Source organism: Mustela erminea, chromosome 19 (genome assembly GCF_009829155.1).
Source record: "Mustela erminea isolate mMusErm1 chromosome 19, mMusErm1.Pri, whole genome shotgun sequence".
Taxonomy (NCBI): Eukaryota; Metazoa; Chordata; class Mammalia; order Carnivora; family Mustelidae; genus Mustela; species Mustela erminea.
This window is the reverse complement of record NC_045632.1, coordinates 47,394,615-47,413,277: the sequence shown is the minus strand read 5'-3', so window position 1 is coordinate 47,413,277 and position 18,663 is coordinate 47,394,615. Positions and strand designations below refer to the sequence as shown.

Below are 18,663 nucleotides of genomic sequence, written 5' to 3'. Positions count from 1 at the left end.
CTGCTCAATTTCAGGGGAAAAAAATTCACTGCAGCCTGAATCTGTCTCCCCTGCCACTTGCTTGCTTTCTGACCGCTTCATCTTTGTCCTGAATATCATGATTCATTTCTTTCATCCTACATTTTTTTTTGTTACCTACAAATGCTTTCTGAAAGAGGCAGAAAATAAATTATAAGTAAACACATGCTTCGTAGGAAGAAGGATGTCTTCACTAGGTGTTTGAACTCAGCGGACTCCTTCCTGGCACCAAACTCTAGGAGAAAATTATTTATGCAACCTTATGTGTCCAAGGAATGTTGGCATCCTAGTGGAAAATATCTTCAACTGTAATTGTATTAATGAGGCATCATTATTCTCCATGTGGTCCTGCTCAACACCTGAGGTTGATCGACTCTGAAGGCAAGCATTAAATCTTGGGAGTGACCTCAATTTTCTGCTCTTCACCTAACTTTTTTTTCGTTAAGACTAATTTATTTGAGAGACAAAGAGAGCATAATGGGCAGAGGGAGCAGAGGGAGAAGGCCAAGGAGAAGCAGACTCCCTGCTGAGCTAAGACCCCCCCCCCAACACTGGGCTCGATCCCAGAATCCCAAGATTATGACCTGAGCCGAAGGCAGATGCTTAACCCAGCTGAGCGCAGGTGCTCCTAGGTTCTTTCTTAATTACCGCAAAATACAAATCCTACAGCCGCACAGGTTCACTCAAGATGTAGAAACAAAAAGAGGTGTTGAGGGTTAGGAAGCAACTCTGAAGGTTGGAGAACAATGATACAATCATTTACCTGGGAGTCTTCCACCTGCCCGAAGCTCAGGATGTGAGCTCCCTGGGGATGGAGAGCAGGAACCAGTAGAGAGAACCACAGGACTGGAAACGGCACCTGTGCCGGGAGGGGAGCGGGCCGTGTTCTGTGAACCCACATGGCAGGTGCATATTCCATTTGGATGGAGCGAGGTCTCGGACATGGTTTCTGAACAGATTCATGTTTGAGGTCCCTGAGGGACAGGCTGGTGTGATCAAACCTCAGTATTTTTTTTAAAGATCTTTTTTTTTTTTTAAAGATTTATTTATAAGAGAGAGCGAGCACAGGCAGACAGAGTGGCAGGCAGAGGCAGAGGGAGAAGCAGGCTCCCTGCTGAGCAAGGAGCCCGATGTGGGACTCGATCCCAGGACGCTGGGATCATGACCTGAGCCGAAGGCAGCTGCTTAACCCACTGAGCCACCCAGGCGTCCCTAAAGATCTTTTTTATTTGACAGTGATCACAAGCAGGCAGAGAGGCAGGCAGAGAGAGAGAGAGGGAGAAGCAGGCTCCTTGCTGAGCAGAGAGCCCGATCAGGATCCCAGGACCCTGAGATCATGACCTGAGCCGAAGGCAGAGGCTTTAACCCACTGAGCCACCCAGGCAGCCCAAACCTCAGTATTTCTCACCACTCCTGGGACCACTGCAGCTCACTAAAGCCTTCCTCAGCTTCAAGCAGAACTTCTAGATATAGAAAGTGAGCACAGCCCTCTCACTGAATCGGCATGGGGGGCGGGGTGGTTCTCCAGCTCCGTGTTGATATATGGGGTCCCTTCCTTGGCTCCTAGTTTGAATGGTGGATAGTATAACAAACTTGCAGGGACTTCAGACCTTTAGGGAAGATGCTCCCCAAAGCTAATGATGCTTGCAAAGTGCCTTTGGGGTGGCTGCTGGCACAGAACCAGGAATCAGTAACATGAGGGGATGTCCTGGGACCCCAGAAAGGCCTGACCTTTGAGCACTCAAAAAAGAGGTGACTGAGGACAGGCGAGCCAGGCAAAGAATTACATAGACTTAGAGACTCGGGAGACCAAGGATATCGTGGCTGTAGAGTTGGTCCAGTCCCTTAACAAATACCATAGTTTTTATGCTTCCGTTTTTTCATTAGCTGAATGGAGAGAAACACCACCAGCCTGAAGGGGTGGTGAAAAATGGAAAAGAATGAGAGAGAGAGGGAGGAAGGGAGGGAGAAATGAAGGGAAGCGGGGAGGAAGGAAGATCTGCCAACGTTTTCAAGACAAGAGGAGGGAAGAGGCGGGGGAGGGAGGGAGACAACAAGATAGTGTAAGTGATGGTTCCGCTCTATGTCAGACCTATCGGTTATCTGTACCCCAGTCAGTCATTGTAAAGCATGTATTCGACCCAAGGCATATTAGGTATCGATGTTCTAATGTTGGCCTCCATTTTACAGGAGACAGTGGCCCTATGTCCATGGCTCACCTGTCCTCGTGGCCTCTGAATGGCCACAGAAGCCAGTGAAAAAGAAGTATTCCGGAGAGCTTTGCTGCTGGGAGGCGGCGGGAGTTAGGACTCCTTGTTTAAATGGGGGAGGTTTAGGAAAGTATTTTCCGTGGGGCCGGGGGACAAGATCAGGGAGCTTCCCTGGTGTTCTCTTCCTCACCTACAAGGACCCACAGCGAGTACCAGAGCCCCAGGGAGACGAGAACTTGATACAAGGCATGCAGAGATAGGGACTAGCCAATCTGGGAGGGCACGCTGTGTGTCAGGGGCTGCACTGCCCATCGTTTGCGTCCATTCCCTCAGCTAACCATCCTAACACCTCAATGAGGCAGACGCTGTTAATGTACCCATTTTACAGATGAGGCAGCTGAGCTGAGACTCAAGGGTTGACTGCTTTCCCCAAAGCAAGGCAGCCTTGCTTTCACGCAGGGCTTTCGGACTCCAAAGCCCACGTTTGCAGGGATGGGAGAAGAGGAGTCTTCTGGTGGATGTGTCTGTGAATGAGCAGAAAGGTCGCTCCACTGGAGCCATCCAGTGAGGGGCTCTTTCTCCGTGTGTCTCCTAGGAAATGAATATCCAGCAGCTCACCAACTACAGAAAGAGTGTCATGTCCTTGGCTGAGGCGGGGAAGCTCTACCGCAAGGACCTGGAGATCGTCCTCTGCAGCGAGCCCCCCATGTAAAGCGGGGTCGGGGGCTGTTTCTCCGCCTCCCCCAAACCCTGCCCCCGCTGCCCGGCCACTTCTCCCCGGACCCCCGAGATCGTGAGCACCCCTCCTCCGCCCCTGCCGCCTGCACCCACCAGCCTGCAGAGCAGGAGAGAGAGAGAGGAGAGGGGAGGAGGGTGGGTTGCTGACGGGCCTCCGGGAGCCCTCTCCAACCTCCCCAGACCTGACCCGACTGGCACGCTGCTCTGCCCACCGAAGTGCACCACCCTAGTGGGCGGTGGGCGGGGACATGGGCGGAGCTTCCCTGCCCCTCTTCGCTGTGATGCATGAGCTCCTCTGCTGTATGATCTAGGCTTCTCTGTCCCACCGAGCAGACTCTTCCCTCCCACTCCCCTCTCCCCCGGTGCCACCACCCACCCAAACCCCCTAGTTCCACCCACCACCTCGCTAATGGCATAGCTGTCTTCTCAGAGTCCCTGTTCGTGGGTGCTGGCCCTTTGTCTTCTGGACTCCGCGTGCTCCTTTGCTCTGTGGGTTCCTTGTCTCCTTGTTTACCAAAGAAGAGTTTACAGACAATAAAGTGGAAACGTTCTGCGTGGAAGCTCACCCAGTTCTAGTCAAGGGGTCAACTTCTCTCTGCCCGCAGCAGCTCTTGACCAGGAGAGCGCCTGTCCTATGGGGTGGGGAGGGGGGAGCCATTGGGACCACCCAACTGGGGAGTCACCACAAAAAGCAGGGGCGTAGGACCCCAGGACTCTGGGCTGAAATGTCCCTCTGGAATGACTCTGGAATGACCCTCATCATTCCCCACCTGTCTCTTCACCAGCCTGTCCCTTCTTTGCTGCATGTGTCTCTTCCCCTCTGAGATAATGGCAGCAGTGATCCTTCCCTGAAAGCGAAGTGCCCCCTCTTCTGCTAAACGGTGGACCTGAGGTATCCCCCACTCCTTGGAGAGAGGTGCTGTGACCGCCTCTACTGCACAGAAAAGGAAACTTAAGATTGAAGAGGTTAAGGAAGAGCCCCACGTCTCATGGCCAGTGTGGGGCAGAGCTGGGGCACGCTCCCACGCACTGGACCCACCTTCTCTCTAGGAGGGACACCGGCTGGGTGTGGCAACAGTGGGACCAGGTGATGTCCTCCAAGCTGGGCACACCTCCGACCAGGAGGTCTAGACCACCACAAAGCCAACCTCTCCTTCTCACAATGTAATGAGCCCCACCACTCCTCAGATGCCCCATGGCAGGGGGCCAGCCTGGCCCAGGCATCCACAGAGTTGAGATCCTAGAATACAGAAATAACTAATTTTTTAATGCAATCATTCATGGTCTACAGGATGCATTTTGACATATTTAATGCTGGAGGAATCCTATACAATGGATCCTATTTTCAGACGGAGAACCTCCTCGGTGAGGCCCACCCTGATTAAACTGTAGCCACTGCACCCCATCACCCCTAGTTCCTCCAGGCAGCATTTTCCCCCATGGCACCATGAGCATGTGACCTGGTATGTGTTCCGGGCGCTCCCTCAGCCAGAGCGGGAGTTCCCGAGGGCGGCAAGCTCCCCCTGCCCATGCCTGCTCTACTCACACACCTCAAGCCCATTCCTCCCAGCGTCCCCACCAAGTACCCCAACATTGTCCTGCATTAGGGGCCCCCAAAGATGTCAGGACGTAGTCAATATGTCCTCTTATCAGGCAAAGGGGAATTAAGGTCCTGGAAGGAATTAAGGCTGCTCATCCGCTGACTTTAGAGAGATCACCCCAGTGCCCCAAGTAATCCCAAGGGTCCTTAGATGGCAAAGAGGGAGGCAGAGGTCAAGGGAGGCACTGTGGGAAAGGTTCAGCCATCCCAGGTGGAAGCTGGAGGCATCCAGAAACTCAGCGAAGCAGGAAAACAGATTCTCCTCAGAGCTTGCAGAAGCCCCTCGAGGCTTTGACAGCAGCTCATTTTGGACTTCTGGCCTCCAGAGCGGTAAAATAATAGCGTGGGCTGTTTTAAGGCCCAAGAGCGGTAAAATAATAGCGTGGGCTGTTTTAAGGCCCAAGTCTCATAGGCAGCAAGAGCCTATGAGTCCACTGCAGACACACAAGGTTGCCCAGGTCCAAGAGCCGGAGGCTTCCTCGACCCCCAGCTGGGAGTTCCGGCTGCCCCAGGACTCTCAGGGACTCAGCTGGTTCCAAATCTGGGAAGTCCGACTCAGCTTTCAGAGAACATGCCCGCCCTGGTGCACTGTCCCCTCCTGCGGGGACGGGAGTCCTCCAAACCTGGCAGACACCTTAGGGACGCAGGTCTGTCTGCCACGGCTGAGGAGCTGAGCAGCCCACGCTGACCCCCGGCAGAGGCAGGAAGACACCAGAAAGTGTCTGCGAGCGGCGAACAAACACAAAAAAGACGGACATCACTGGGGCGCTGGAGTGGCTCAATTGGTTTTGCATCTGAGTCTTCATCTCAGCTCAGGTCTTAATCTCAGGATTGTGAGTTCAAGCTCCGTGCTGGGCTGCACCCTGGGCAGGGAGCCTACTTGAAAACAAACACAAGGGGCGCCTGGGTGGCTCAGTGGGTTAAAGCCTCTGTCTTTGGCGGGTCATGATCCCAGGGTCCTGGGATCGAGCCCCGCGTCGGGCTCTCTGCTCCGCGGGGAGCCTGCTTCCTCCTCTCTCACTCTCTGCCTGCCTCTCTGCCTACTTGTGATCTCTGTCTGTCAAATAAATAAATAAAATCTTTAAAAAAAAAAAAAGAAAAAAGAAAACAAACACAAGATTGACATCGCTAGCCACTGGTGAGATGAGATACCATTACACACCAGCGGGAACCAAGTATCGTTTTTAAATGCCTTATTTCTGTTTCGAAAAGCAGAGTCTACTAAATTGTGTGAATTACAGGGAGCCCAAAGAAGAGAAGTCTTCCCCACAGAACCAGAAAAATATAGAGCCACAAGACATTATTAGTTTAAACAAAAGCACAATAAAATTCCCATATCATTTCATGCAGTCCTATGTAATCCATTCTTGTCCCACTGGAGCTTGGATTAGCGGTCTGCTTTCAGGACGCCATCTTGCTTCTGGAACAAAGAGAGTTCTGGAAATCCTGATGCGGCCCACAGGGCTAGTCGGAGAGCTGCTCTAGCGACATCTGCTCAGAAGCCCGAACGCTTGAGTCTATTCTTTCAAGGCGGGATGGTTGGAAGTACCTGGTACAGTCATTCTTCATGAGGCTGTAGGACTGTCCCTTGTCTCAGACACACAAACTGCATCCTGGGGCTTAGAGTAGAGCCCCCGGGGAAACGTGTCCCAGAACAAGTTGTACAGTGTTGCCCCAGAACGCCTGTATGACAGAGCCTGTGTAGCTGTGGTTTGTCTATTACTCTCACCAGGATCACCAGAATGGAGAAGAGGACATGTCTCTATCTGAGGACAGTGCAGAACTATTTCCTAAGACTTTAGACGGGCACTTCCCCTGAGGGTACACACACATGTGGGCAGTGAGGGCACTGACAAATCTCCAGGGACTTCCCATCACTCACATACTCACAATTCTTCTAAAATATTTACACTCACATTTCATCTATATAAGCTTAACTTCAGGAAGGCAGAACGTGTCTTCTGATCTGACAACTCCTCTAGTGCAAATCTTATGACAGCAACACTTCAAACCAACCTAATAATTGCTAGCAGCCCTCTTTTAATGAGGAGCAAACCCAAATCTTTGTGATTTTCCAGGGCTACTCTGGGGCACCTCAAAGACCACTGCAGGTGTAGAAGATATCCTAAAAAGTTCCCTTTCCTCTGTTTTCTTTCCCCCTCTACTTATTAAATTATTTGAGAAGGCAAACATCTACAGAGTTGTCAGATGAGATTTGGACACCTGGTTAACATACGATCATGGGCGCCTGAGAAATAACCCGTTGGTCACCCAGGTCATAAAGTGCCAACTGTTGAAAGTAAACAGACACGGGGCTAATGAGAAGCCCTCCGTCCCCATAAAAACTTGCACACAGTGTTCACAGCAGCATTATTCATAATAGCCAAAGAGTGGAAGCAAGTCTAATGTCCATCAAGCAATGGACCAACAAAGTACAGTACATCCATACGAGGGGATGACTGGAGAGTCGCCCACAAAAGGCAATGAAGTGCTGACACGGCTACAACACGGATGAACCTAAAAAATGTGACACCGCGTAGAAGAGGCCAGACAAAAAAGGCCCCATCTTGGGTGATGCCACGTATCCCCAGAGGCCAGGAGAGAAATGGGAGTCACGGTTGCCAGTGGGTGGGGAAGGGGTACCTTAACAGGGAGCGGCCACTAGTGGGCGCAGGGTTTCATTTTCAAATCGGGAGCTGGGGAATTCATGAGGGCCCTAACAATAAGGAATTCATTAATTAGGAATTAATTCTGTCTGGAATCAGGCAGAATTAGAGAGTGGGGATGGCTGCACAACCTAATAATATACTGAAAACCACGGACCAAAAATAAGTGAATATCCTCTTCGTTTCCTTAAAAAAAAAAATCCTTATGGATAATAAAATAAGTAAAATAAACAGGAAATGCCTGTTTATATACATATATATATATGGCATGTTCATAATGGATAAGTTTTTGGTTTTTTGTGTTTTAAAATCACCTATCCTACAACAGGACAAATTCAACATAAAGCACCAAAAAGCGTTCTGGTAAGACACAGAGTCTCTGCTATCTAGAATAACCTTCCATACTGCAGGCAATGATCAGTAAACCAGGGAGGCAAGCCCATCAAACCTAGCAAACTTTTCTACAATACACTACATTTCACCGTCTCTCTTCAGATGCAGGTTTTATAAAGCAAGACAAATGAAATTCACTTTCCAAACCTTACCCTTCATAGTATCCTTCTGGATCCTGGAACAAACGGACACTTTACTACAGGGCAAGGAGTCTGCAGGGTCAAAACTATGTTCATAAGAATGCTAAAATATTATTTATCTTAACTTGCAATGTTTTCACCATTTCTATTTGCAAATGAATTTAAAAAATTTGTAAACGTCTGTTTTGATTTCTAATGGGGCAAGTATCGATAGTTTTAACCCACTTAAACAAAAGCTCTTGGGGTAATCTCAATACATTTGAAAAACTTAACGCGCGGGAGACCGCACCTTAAAACCCAGTGCTACAGGAGGAGGGAAACAGAGTAAGAAATGGCCTAACAATTCCATCTATGTGAACTAAATGTGCTTATACACAAGACAGTAACGATGATTTGTTAGAGCATTAAAAAAGAAAAGGACCCCCACTGAGCATCCCCAATGGTTGTCCCCAAGGGAGATGAATGGCTGTGGGAAATCTCACCCCAAGGGAGTGTGACACCAAGAATGGGACCCGGCATAGACCACTGATAATGACCTGCCAGGAACTGAGAAGTGTGCTTACAGGAACCCTCTGCACGTGGGAGGGGAGGATCCCAAGCCCTCACCCCCAAAAACAAAGCCTCTGGGCTCCCCCGCTGAGCTGTAGCTGCCCAGGACAGAGCAGACACCACACACGGACCCTCTCATAGGCTCCAGCACTACCTCCTTCCTAAAGACATATCACCTGGAGGCGTTTTTCCAGCAAATCCAGGCACAGTAAAGGGCAGGGAAACATCCACACCCACAAGCTGGGAGGGATTAGCTCCCAGGACAGGGAAGGCAGGTCGGGGTAGGGAGAGAGCTCAGAGGCCCAGGCGAGCATCTTCACTATGTTCAGACCACCTCACTGGTGACCAGAGGGTTGGTTCAGTTGCCGGGATGAGTGCGGGAGGGCCAGCCAGTGGGGCCCGCGCAGGAAGCCTCCGCCATCCCGTTCAGCGGACGTTTTTAAGGTGCATGAGTTAAGAATGTCATGGTGCCCAACTGGGGGAGGTCGTGGGGGTTAGGAAAAAGCAACCCAGCAGAGACACAAAGAATCCTGACTGGAGGGCCAGAGGCTGGGGAAACAACGCTCTTCAAAAGGCACAGAGTAATCCACACGTTCAGGGCCACGGAAGGGAATGTACCAGAGGCGGCATGCTCCCATTGTGTGAAAACAACGAGAAAACCATCACGACAACATCAAATAAGGAGCTGGTTTCTGCTTAACCAGTGCCCTGGCCAGGAGGAAACTCACCAGCTGCCAAAGCAGCACATTCCGCTGTCAATCAGCTGGGTTCTGAGGCCTGTCACTGGCTGACAACCATTTTCTAGGAGGTTAACTACAACCAAGAGTTGTGCTGCACCCATGCGGGGGGGGGGGGGGGGGGGTGCAGAGCCAAGAACCAAAGCGCCGCGTGCCCGGAGCTCCCAATCTGATGAGATGGCCATGGCCGATGATCAAGCGGATGTTCTTGCCTTGAGTCCCATACAAAATGCCTAATCTCGCCCTCCTCATCCCACTGATTTTAAGATGGCTCCTTCCCTTCCCATCCGCACCCACCCTCTACCCCCGCTCGCCAACCCCCGCCTCTTTCCACAGCTCCCTCAGCGAACTGCCTTTCTGGTCAGGACGAACCACAACCACGTCAGTGATTCGTAGGGCCCAGTGCTAAAAGAAAACACATGGCTTCCTTCTTCCAAAAATTACTAAGAATTTCAAGACAATGACAGCAGAGCATCAAACCAAGCAGAGGGGGCAAGTCCCTGAAGCCAACGCCCCCCTCGTCCCCACCCCACCCTGCCCCTCTGGGACACAGAGAGACCAGTGAGCTGCTGACCACCAGCCCTGGGCCTTACAGGACAGACCTGCCTGCAACACCCGGTCCCGGGCTCTCACCACGGACTGCTCCCAACAGGACCCAGAATCTCACGGACTCCCCCCTCTTTAAAAGGGATCGATACAATTTGTTAGAGCAGAAACTGCAAACAGATTTTAAAGGGTTAAAGGAAAGCAAGGTTTTGGAATGGTAATTTTAAAAACCAGAGTGAAGTTCAGAAGGGTTCTTCCCCCCCCCACAACAAAACCCTGCTCTAAATCACAAAAGGCGGGCCCTGGCTTCAGGGCGGAGCAACCCCCAGGGGTTACTGTCAGCGCCGGGGAAGGAGAAACTGAAGGCAGGGACAGCCTAGAGGGCAGAGTCTTAGTCCGTCTCCAAAGGTGGCCTGAGTCCTGAGAAGCCGGGCTGCTGCTTGCGACTCCCTTTCCGGGGCCACTGTTTCTTTGACCTCTGGTTTCGTGAAAAATCACTGAAGTCAGGAGACACTCCTCAGAAGGCAGGATATTTCATCAAAGACCGCACAGCTGAAGCCACCGCTGGACTAACCGGGAAGAAGCGGAAGAGCCACAGGCAAAAGAAATGGGCCCCCAAAGGGGAGGAGGCTACAAGAGCTCCGGAGAGTTGACACGTGTACCGCATCCCTCCACCGAGGAGGCTGGACAGGAGTCCACATCCTCGGGGGCGTTGACCATGGCTCACACCGCCAGCCCCCTCCCCAACCAGCCTGCGTGCCGCGCACAATGAGTCAGAAAGCAGTTTAATCCCGGGATGAGAAAAGACCAAGTCTGATGATCGTGTCTGATCATGATCATCCCAAGACAGAAATACTGTCCGCCCTGACTTGGACCGGGCAGCCTCCTTCTCTTCCACCAGGATAGGGAGGGGCCACCAGGGTGCAGCAGGAAAGAACAAGGAAGAATATGTAGGGTTCAGACACTACCCAAAAATCGAGAAGAACATCACACAAGCCTTCAGGAGGCCGCTGGCAGCGGGTCATGGCCCTGCAACACAGAGTCGGGAAGAAAGAGAGTGGTTTGAGGAAGATGCAGCCGTCCAGCCCCCCGCGGGACCACGGGGCCGGCGGCCAGAACTGCGAGAGGGCAGGAAGCAGCAAAGGAGGCAGGCGCTCCCTGCCCTGGGTGACTGCTCGCACGGGGCAGGAAGGCAGCACCCCGCAGGCCCTAATGAAGTCCACGGGCAACACGTCCTGTCCACGCACAGACAGCCCAGCAGGAGGGGAAAGAGCAGAAGCTGCTTGAGGAAGGGAAAATGAACCAGCAGGAAATCCAGGCCCTGGAGAAAAAACTAAAAAAACAAAAACAAAAGCAAAACACCACCCTCAAGAAAGGTCCTGTACAATTTACAGATGCACTTTAAACAGGAAAGCCACGAAATCCCATCCACGGCACAGGACATTACAAGAGCTCTTGCCACAGAGATGGGATGCTTCCAATCTGAGATACGCTTCAGGACAAACACACCAAGATAGAAAGAGAGCTTCAATAAACAGTGTCCCTCAAAACAGCTCCAAGAAGTAAGCAGTCACCAGAAACTTCCTGGAAGGCGCCCTCAATGACCAGAGAGCTCCTCTGGCCCAGCTACCATAACAGGTGGGGTCTGCCTCTTGGCACCGAAAATAAACCAACCCATAGGGTCTTCTTGCTGAAGGAGTCCAACCTGGACTGGGAGCCCCAACACCGATTCCTAGGGGTCATCTGAGGCCTTGAGGGCACGGCAGGCCTCCTCGCTGGCCCAGCTGGGGTCCCACCAAGAGGCAAGAAATCCTCCCCTCTGAAGAGCTGGATGTCACAGGCCACCGGCTGTTTCCATCGTCTCCACGACTTCCAAGATGGAAACGCCCAGCCCATTGGGAACCGAGATCACCCCCCCACCCAGAAGGACTTCCTGTCCTTCCCCCCGTTTAGAAAGCCCACAGTCCACCAATTTTGAAAAACCCTCAGCCAGGATTTTCACTGGACCCCATATGGACCGTGCACAGGAGGAGGCAGACAAACGAAGGCTCAGAACCTGTGGTTCTCCTTAGACCTACTGAGAAAACACAATCTGCACCTTCCCCAAGTAAGAACATGCTTTTGCCCAAGAGGGTGCATGCAGACAACAATCTGAGGTTTGGGGGTTCAAAAAACTGTCTAAGCACTACAAAGACCATCGCTCAAACTGCTTCCTTCCAGCGCCAGCAATGAGCCAAACCATAAGATTCTCCTCATGGTTCACTGGAGGAGCTTAGCCTCCACCAGGGTCCAGGCCTGCAGAGGAAGCCCCCACAGCTGGTCCTAGGCCTGTCTGAGGTCTCGGGCCTCTGGCCTCGTCTCTGTGCTTTGCTGTTCACTTCGGCAGGCAAGTGCAGGAGAACCACTGGGTCACAGTGTCAAAGAGGACCCAACTCGGTGCCCACAAAGATGGCCAATCCAGGGCCAACCCCGTCATCATCTGCCCCACCCGTCCTCCCTGGCTCTTCTAAATGAGATTGTTGCCCCACCAGAGGAGACCGGATCCACTCTACCATCAGCTCAACCGTCTACACAGCAAGATCGTCTACACAACAGCTTTACGTGGTTAGGGCGATTTGCACCACAACCCTTGGTGTTAGCTTATCTGGCTTGAAGAAACTTCCTCTCTGAGAGGCCCATTTGCAACTAACTTCATCACAGATATCCCTGCCCTGGGGCTGCCACGCCCATCTGCCAATCACGAGTCTCCTACAGTTCAGGCTGGGATGACCCACAGCATCCACTTGGTCCACACGGAACAGCATCCAAGTGCATTCTTAAGAAACCCCCGGATAGGAGCCGCATTTGCTCTGCCCCAAGCCATCTCGATGCATTCCAAGCAGCCACCCTTGCCAGGGTGCACACACCTTACTGGACCCTAGATGTCTCCGTGTAGGTTCCATCTATCCTGGTACAGCCATGGTGTCCCCAGGCGCTGGTTGGAATCTTAATCACCGTGCCCACAGGACCAGCTGTGCAGATGACAGCCCAGGCCACCGAATACAAAGGGGACTCAAATGACCTCACTCAGTGCTACCGACACACACCTCGGCGAGCTGGACGCCACGCTGCTTCTGAACCCGCATGTTACTGACAAGACCCCCCAAATCCCACAGGGCAAACACCAGCCGCTTCGTTTAAGACAATCCGTCACCCAGAGGCGCTCCCGGCTGCAACCCCAACATTTCCAAAGCTTGCTTCTGATGCCCGCTCCTGGGCACCCTGGTCCCGAGACAGGGGGCCTTGGTGCTGGCAAACCCACGGCTGAAAGGACTTGCCCCAAAGCAAGCTCCACAGCATTTAGGGAAAAAACAGGATGCCTCAGCACGAGGGTACCTGTGCCGGGAACCCTAAACAGTGGGAACCTCCAATGCTTCCGATTCTTTTTCCACATCTGTTTCTTGCTGGGTCTTCTCCTTAAAACCCTTCTCTGGCCTTTCCCCTGAATGTGGAACTACCCATTTGATGTCTGTGGTTTAAAAAAAAAAATGTATTCACCACAAAAGAAGATTACCTCAAGATCTTGTTCTCCACAGAATTAACTGTTTCATTTTCATCATAGCTCGGGTTTTAATAGTAAAGGACTAAGTGATTTATGTTGCATTTAACGCTCTAAAAACCCTTTAGGTTTGAGCGAAAAAGAAATGTAATAAAAACCAAGTTCCAATTGATCCAGCTGCCCAGCCAGGTTAAGGAACCAGTAATTTCTATCAGACAGGACTGGGGTTTGCAAAGCCCACGGCCCACCAATTTTGAAAAACCCTTTGCCAGGATTTTCACTGGACCCCATGTGGACTGTGCACAGGACGACGCAGACAAATGGAGGCTCAGAAAAGTGACTTTGTTATAAATTTCAGGACAGTGAATAATGTCTACTTAGGGAGGGCTGCTGCCTAGAAAACTGGACAAAGCAGGAGCTTTCCAGCAGAGGCAGTCTGTCCCCCTCTCCCCTCCTTGAGGACATTTAGCAACATCTGGAGACATTTTTGATTGTCACAACTGGCATCTCGTGGCGAAGAGCGACAGATGCTGCTAATCATCCTACAATGCACAGGACGGCACCCCACAGCAGAGAGTCATCCGGCCCCAAATGTCAATAGCACCAAGGCTGAGAAACGCTAGTCTCAAATAAAGACACTTGAACCACCCCCCACCCCCACCCCAGGCATCCGATCTCCAGTCAGGACCCGCCCCCTGAGCATCTTAGTATATAGAACCTGTGCTGGGGAGGGAGGAGCAAGTGACTTACGCACATACACACAGACACAAGACTTTGCGGTCTGGAGGAGTCCTTGATGCCATTCAACCCCTGATGCCCTTCCATATCCCCCCCCCCCCGCTTCCGGCAATATCAGGAACCCAAAGATACTGAGATCAGGAACCCTTCTTAAGGCGTATTCCATTTTTTTTTTTTAAATCCTTCTCAGTAAAAGAAATCCTGCTCAAAAGAACCTGTGGCCTGTATTACCTCATTTAGACCTCACAACCCAGTAACCGGGTCATGACTGTTATGATCACCATGAGACAGAGGACGACACTGGGGCACAGAGAGCCTTAAGAAAACTTTTCCAGCAAGTGGCAGAGCCGCAGGCGAGGCCCCGGCACTCCAGCTCCAGGCTGGCTTTCCATGGGGTTCATACTCGAGGGCCAGCGTGGTGACAGCACCCTGCGCAGGGCCGCAGCTCCACAGGCGCTGGCCTGGGCACGGACACCCACCTCCCCTGGAGGCCCCTATCTGGGGCAAAGGGCCCCGTGCCGCCTCCCCTGAGTGGCAGGGCGGGGCAGGGGCCACCCTGGGCTCAGGCCAGGCAGAGGGCAGCAGTCTGGGGCAGCGCCCGGTCATCTCTGACCACGCTCACCTGCGGACACCACCCGCCACCCCGGCGATCGACTGACGGAGCCAGCGAAGTCGGCTCCCAGGCACATGGCCTGTGCATCTGTGGGCACCAAAGCCGCCCAGCCAGGCTTCCCCACTCTCTGAGCTCCTCACGGGCCCCCGCAGCCAGTCAGCCTCTGGAAATGACAATCACCGGAGCCCCCAGGAGTCCTCATCTTCCTCCATTAAACCTCTCCTTGGTCCTGGAGTCTGTGTCTGCTTTTGTTCCATGGCAAGGGATGGCTGGGGACGCGGGGCGGGCTGGCTGCGGTGCGGGGACCAAGGGGACTCTCCTCCTCCAGCCGAGATCCATGCCCGCACTCCGACACCCGGCAATGGACTCCTCCTCTGTGCTCATTTCCAGCCGACGACTCTCCAGTCTCGCCACCAGCTTCCTGTGGAAAGCCACCCAGCGTGGCACCTTCGTGTCCCCGGAAGGCCTGTGACAAGCAGGAGACTGCGTTCCAGCCAACTGTCTTCCCAGGCACATTTTTCTAATAGTTTGCAAATAGTCGTATTCCAATGGGAAAATTTTTGTTTCAGAAAACAGCCGCCACCCCCGCGCGACAGCCCTTCCCCATCTGCCGTGGGTGCAACGCGGCCTCCATCCGCCCCGCCTGGGGCTCCTCCCTACGAGGCCCCAGCTCTTTCCTTGCCTGGCTTGCTCGTCCCCGTAGTCGTGTCTGGGTGGCATCTGGGAAGGGGACGGGAAATACCCGGTGTAGGGCCAGTCCCCACAGCAGGAGGACGTGGATTTTCTGGACTCCGGTCCCCCAAGGGCAATGTCTAAAGCCACAGAGCATGAAGGCTCCACAGAGCAGCACCACAGCCCGGGATGATCTGGGGGATGGTCTGCATCCTAGACCGGGCTGGAGGGTATGAAGAGGAGGGTCTTTTTCCCCACACTCGGCCCCCACAAAGAGGAGCCAGCCAACCGCCCTAGGTTCCCAGCTGCCACAGTGTCACCTGTGGGCATCCTGCCACTGGGGTCAGCACTTCCCGGCAGGAGGGAGAGGACTAGCGTGGCCGAGGTAGGGCTCTAGGTGGGGCCAGAGCGCCCCCTGCTGTCTAACTGCTAAGGAACCCAAACCTCAGGTAGGCCTCACAGATTTCTTTGGGTCCCTGCCCAGGGAAGCTGAGGGTGGGGTTCAGTGCATACCCCCTCCCGGGGGAGTTTCTCCCTTCGCTCTAGACAACCCCGGAGGAACCGCCAGCATCCCTGTTAACGGGAAACTCATGCCCACCATCATTTCCTTTCTCTCCCTTGCTGCATCCCTGAATGTGTCTGGTCAGGATCACATACTGGTGGCTTTCGGCAGCCCAGCCACTGGGCTCTGGTACGTTAAGAACCAGAGATGGTGAGCCACTGTTCCAGCCCCCGTGGAGTTTCCAGAGTGGGCAGATAACCAAGGAAACAGGGAAGCAAGGATTTGATGGAGCGAGTGCAGAGGGACGGGGGACCCAGTACCAAGCAAATGGATTGGGGGATGGGGTGCTCTAGTGGCAGATACGGGGAGCTCTAGAGGAAAACGAAGGGAGGCAGAAGAACATGGAAAGGCATTTCTGGGGGCAGGAACAGACACAGCCAACGTCCCTCCTCATTCATCCTTTGTCCCAACTGCTTCCTCTTCCTTCCTCCTGCTCTCCCTCCTAACTCACCATGGCTCACAGTGGCTGTCCACCTCAAGAATCTACCCACCTCTCTTGGCTGGCTGCTCTGGCCAGGTCCACGTCTGCCGGGATCCACGGGACTCTCCCAGGCCTCTTACCTCAGCCCTGCTGATGAACACTTGGGTTTCCTGAATCCTGCACAAACCTGTCCACAATCCGGACACTTGAGAATTCAATCCCTGGGAGATGTTTCTTACCCAGGGAACTCAGCAAAGTCTAAACCAGCCGAAGAAACAGAAATCCTCCCGGGGAAGCAGGAAAGGTATAAAGGAGTCATGCTGAGGGAAGTTTCTCTACAAGTTCAGAGGAAGGATCAAGTTCACTCTGGCCCCTTTTAAGGCCAGAGGAAGTGGGGAGGAAGGGGTGTGGTCCCTATGGGCAAGGGTGGCGGGATCTGCATGGGTGGGACGGAGAGGCAGAGTCAGGAGAAAACACTTGGAGCAGGAAGGCTCAGGATGAGTCCGCGGATGTGGGACGTCTCAAGGAGCGATTTCCCAGATGGCAGCTGGAAGGTTGGATGCAGGAAAGAGACATAGTAAGTTTACTTCTAGAGACTCCCGGGACAAAGGATGGCCAGTCTCTCTGCAGGAGCTATGATCAACCTGCACTCCAGCTAGGGAGGGTGGGGACAGCTTAAGGTCACCTGCACTTAGCAGAGCCTCAGCACTTAAACACATCCTGCAAATGACCATCTCCAGAGGCGCCCAACCTTTAACCCAAGGGCCACTTAATACTCAGAGTCCAGATCAGAACAGAATATGTAAGTCACACTCTTGTATCTTCAGCCTGTTTCAGCATAGACTGGAGATGGTAACCAAAAAATCCCTCCTGAGGTTAGAGTGAGGACTGTCTAAGCTATATGCCTTCCCTACCTGGCATGTAACGGCTGCTTGAAATCAGGACGACTCCATTCCACTTCTTAGGACTCACTCTTCCCAGGGCTTGGGAAGCCTCTGCAGCCCCTTGACTTGCTCCTTCGGTCTCCTCCTGACCCCTAATTAAATGGTAGCATTTATAAGTCCTGCACACAACCTGAAGTCACTTTACATATGTGAGCCATTTAATCCTACCACAGTGCTTTCCAGACGTGTTGTGTTCCTTCCGGATTTTAAGGCGAGAAAACTCACGAAGGACAGAGCTCCCACATGCACACAATAGGGGTCAGAAGGGGGGTTACTGGATCAAACACCCCTCTCCTAACCCCGGTGCACATGGCCCCACCCAGGACCCTCGAGACATGCCTTCCCTCTCCATAACCCCTCCCCTGGCAGCTGCGGGGGGCCAGTCTGTTTTGAGTCTCCCTCTTTTCCTTTCAACAGACCCACATTTTCAAAGGCCAGGGAAATATATGCACACGGACGTCTGTCTTGCCCTGAAACCCAACCAGCTCCAAGTGCCTGACTCTTCCCTCCAGCCTCTGCCACCCCTCCCCCCAAAGAGCACTGGGTCTACTCTCTCTAGAAGGCTAGTTCAGCGTGGCCATGCTGGTCTCCTGCCCCCAATGTAGGGTCCTCAGGGGCCCCTCACAGACCCAAGCAAGGTAAGTGAGACTCGCCTATCTCAAACCAGCGAGCCCTCCCGGCTCCCCTATTTTGGTTGATAGCACTACCTTTCATCGAGTCATCTCAGACCTGAAGCTGTCCCCTTGAGCTATCCCTCTCCAGCAGCCTTCTCATTCTCCCAACGGTCCTCTCTGCTTGGAACCAACCCCCCCAACTGCCTCTCAGGCTGTTCCCTTTCCCCACATTCCAACTGACCAACCGCCATCTGCAGCCCAGCTCGAATCCAAGCCCCCCTGAGACTTGACCACACTCTGGCGTCTGTTAGCGTTGTTTCCCAGGGTACAGTACGTCTCAGCCAGTGAATCATAAATTCCTTGGGGACGGGAACTGACTCTTCTTCCATTTTTCATCCCCACAAAACGGGGTCAGCCTGGCACACAAAGCCATTGATATATTTTGAGTAAATGAATTCGGGGATTCAGTTAATGCGGGAAGTATCTGATCCATAGGGAGCCTTTGATTAAAAAAAAAAATTGGGGCACCTGGGTGACTCTGTGGGTTAAAGCCTGCCTTCGGCTCAGGTCATGATCCCAGGGTCCTGGGATCGAGCCTCGCATCGGGCTCTCTGCTCAGCGGAGAGCCTGCTTCCTCCTCTCTCTCTGCCTGTCTCTCTGCCTACTTGTGATCTCTGTCAAATAGATAAATAAAATCTTTTTTAAAAAATTAACATTTTTTTAAAAATATCAGATGTATTTCCTGACAGAGAAACATGAAATTGCCTGGCACACCCACGGCCCAGGTCTGTGCTCCAACTCGGGCAGCCATTATGCCTGCAGGTTTTATTGATTATTTACTGAGGTTGGAGACTCTCAAACATTTCTTGCGTCAATGAATAAAACAGATGTTACAGCCCACCTGGTCCAGGGGGCTTTGCACCCGAATACCAGAAGAGCTTGTTAAAAATAGAACCCCCATAGC

General features: G+C 52.7%; 1 protein-coding gene and 1 long non-coding RNA gene across 2 annotated transcripts in view; one reads left to right on the top strand and one right to left on the bottom strand.

Moving 5' to 3' along the window:
* Positions 1-3,531, top strand: part of CALB2 (calbindin 2) — a 28,591-nt gene extending 25,060 nt beyond the window's left edge. Inside the window, exon 11 of the mRNA XM_032326105.1 lies at positions 2,824-3,531. Coding sequence (XP_032181996.1) covers positions 2,824-2,940 — 117 coding nt within the window. The 3' untranslated portion in view covers positions 2,941-3,531. The remainder of the gene's footprint in view (positions 1-2,823) is intronic.
* An 11,350-nt stretch (positions 3,532-14,881) lies between these two features.
* Positions 14,882-17,881, bottom strand: LOC116580075. Its single transcript, XR_004281497.1, has 3 exons — positions 17,793-17,881; positions 17,056-17,177; positions 14,882-14,952 (listed from the first exon to the last, which is right to left on the bottom strand). It is a non-coding gene; the product is annotated as an uncharacterized LOC116580075 (long non-coding RNA).
* Between the last annotated feature and the right edge of the window lie 782 nt (positions 17,882-18,663).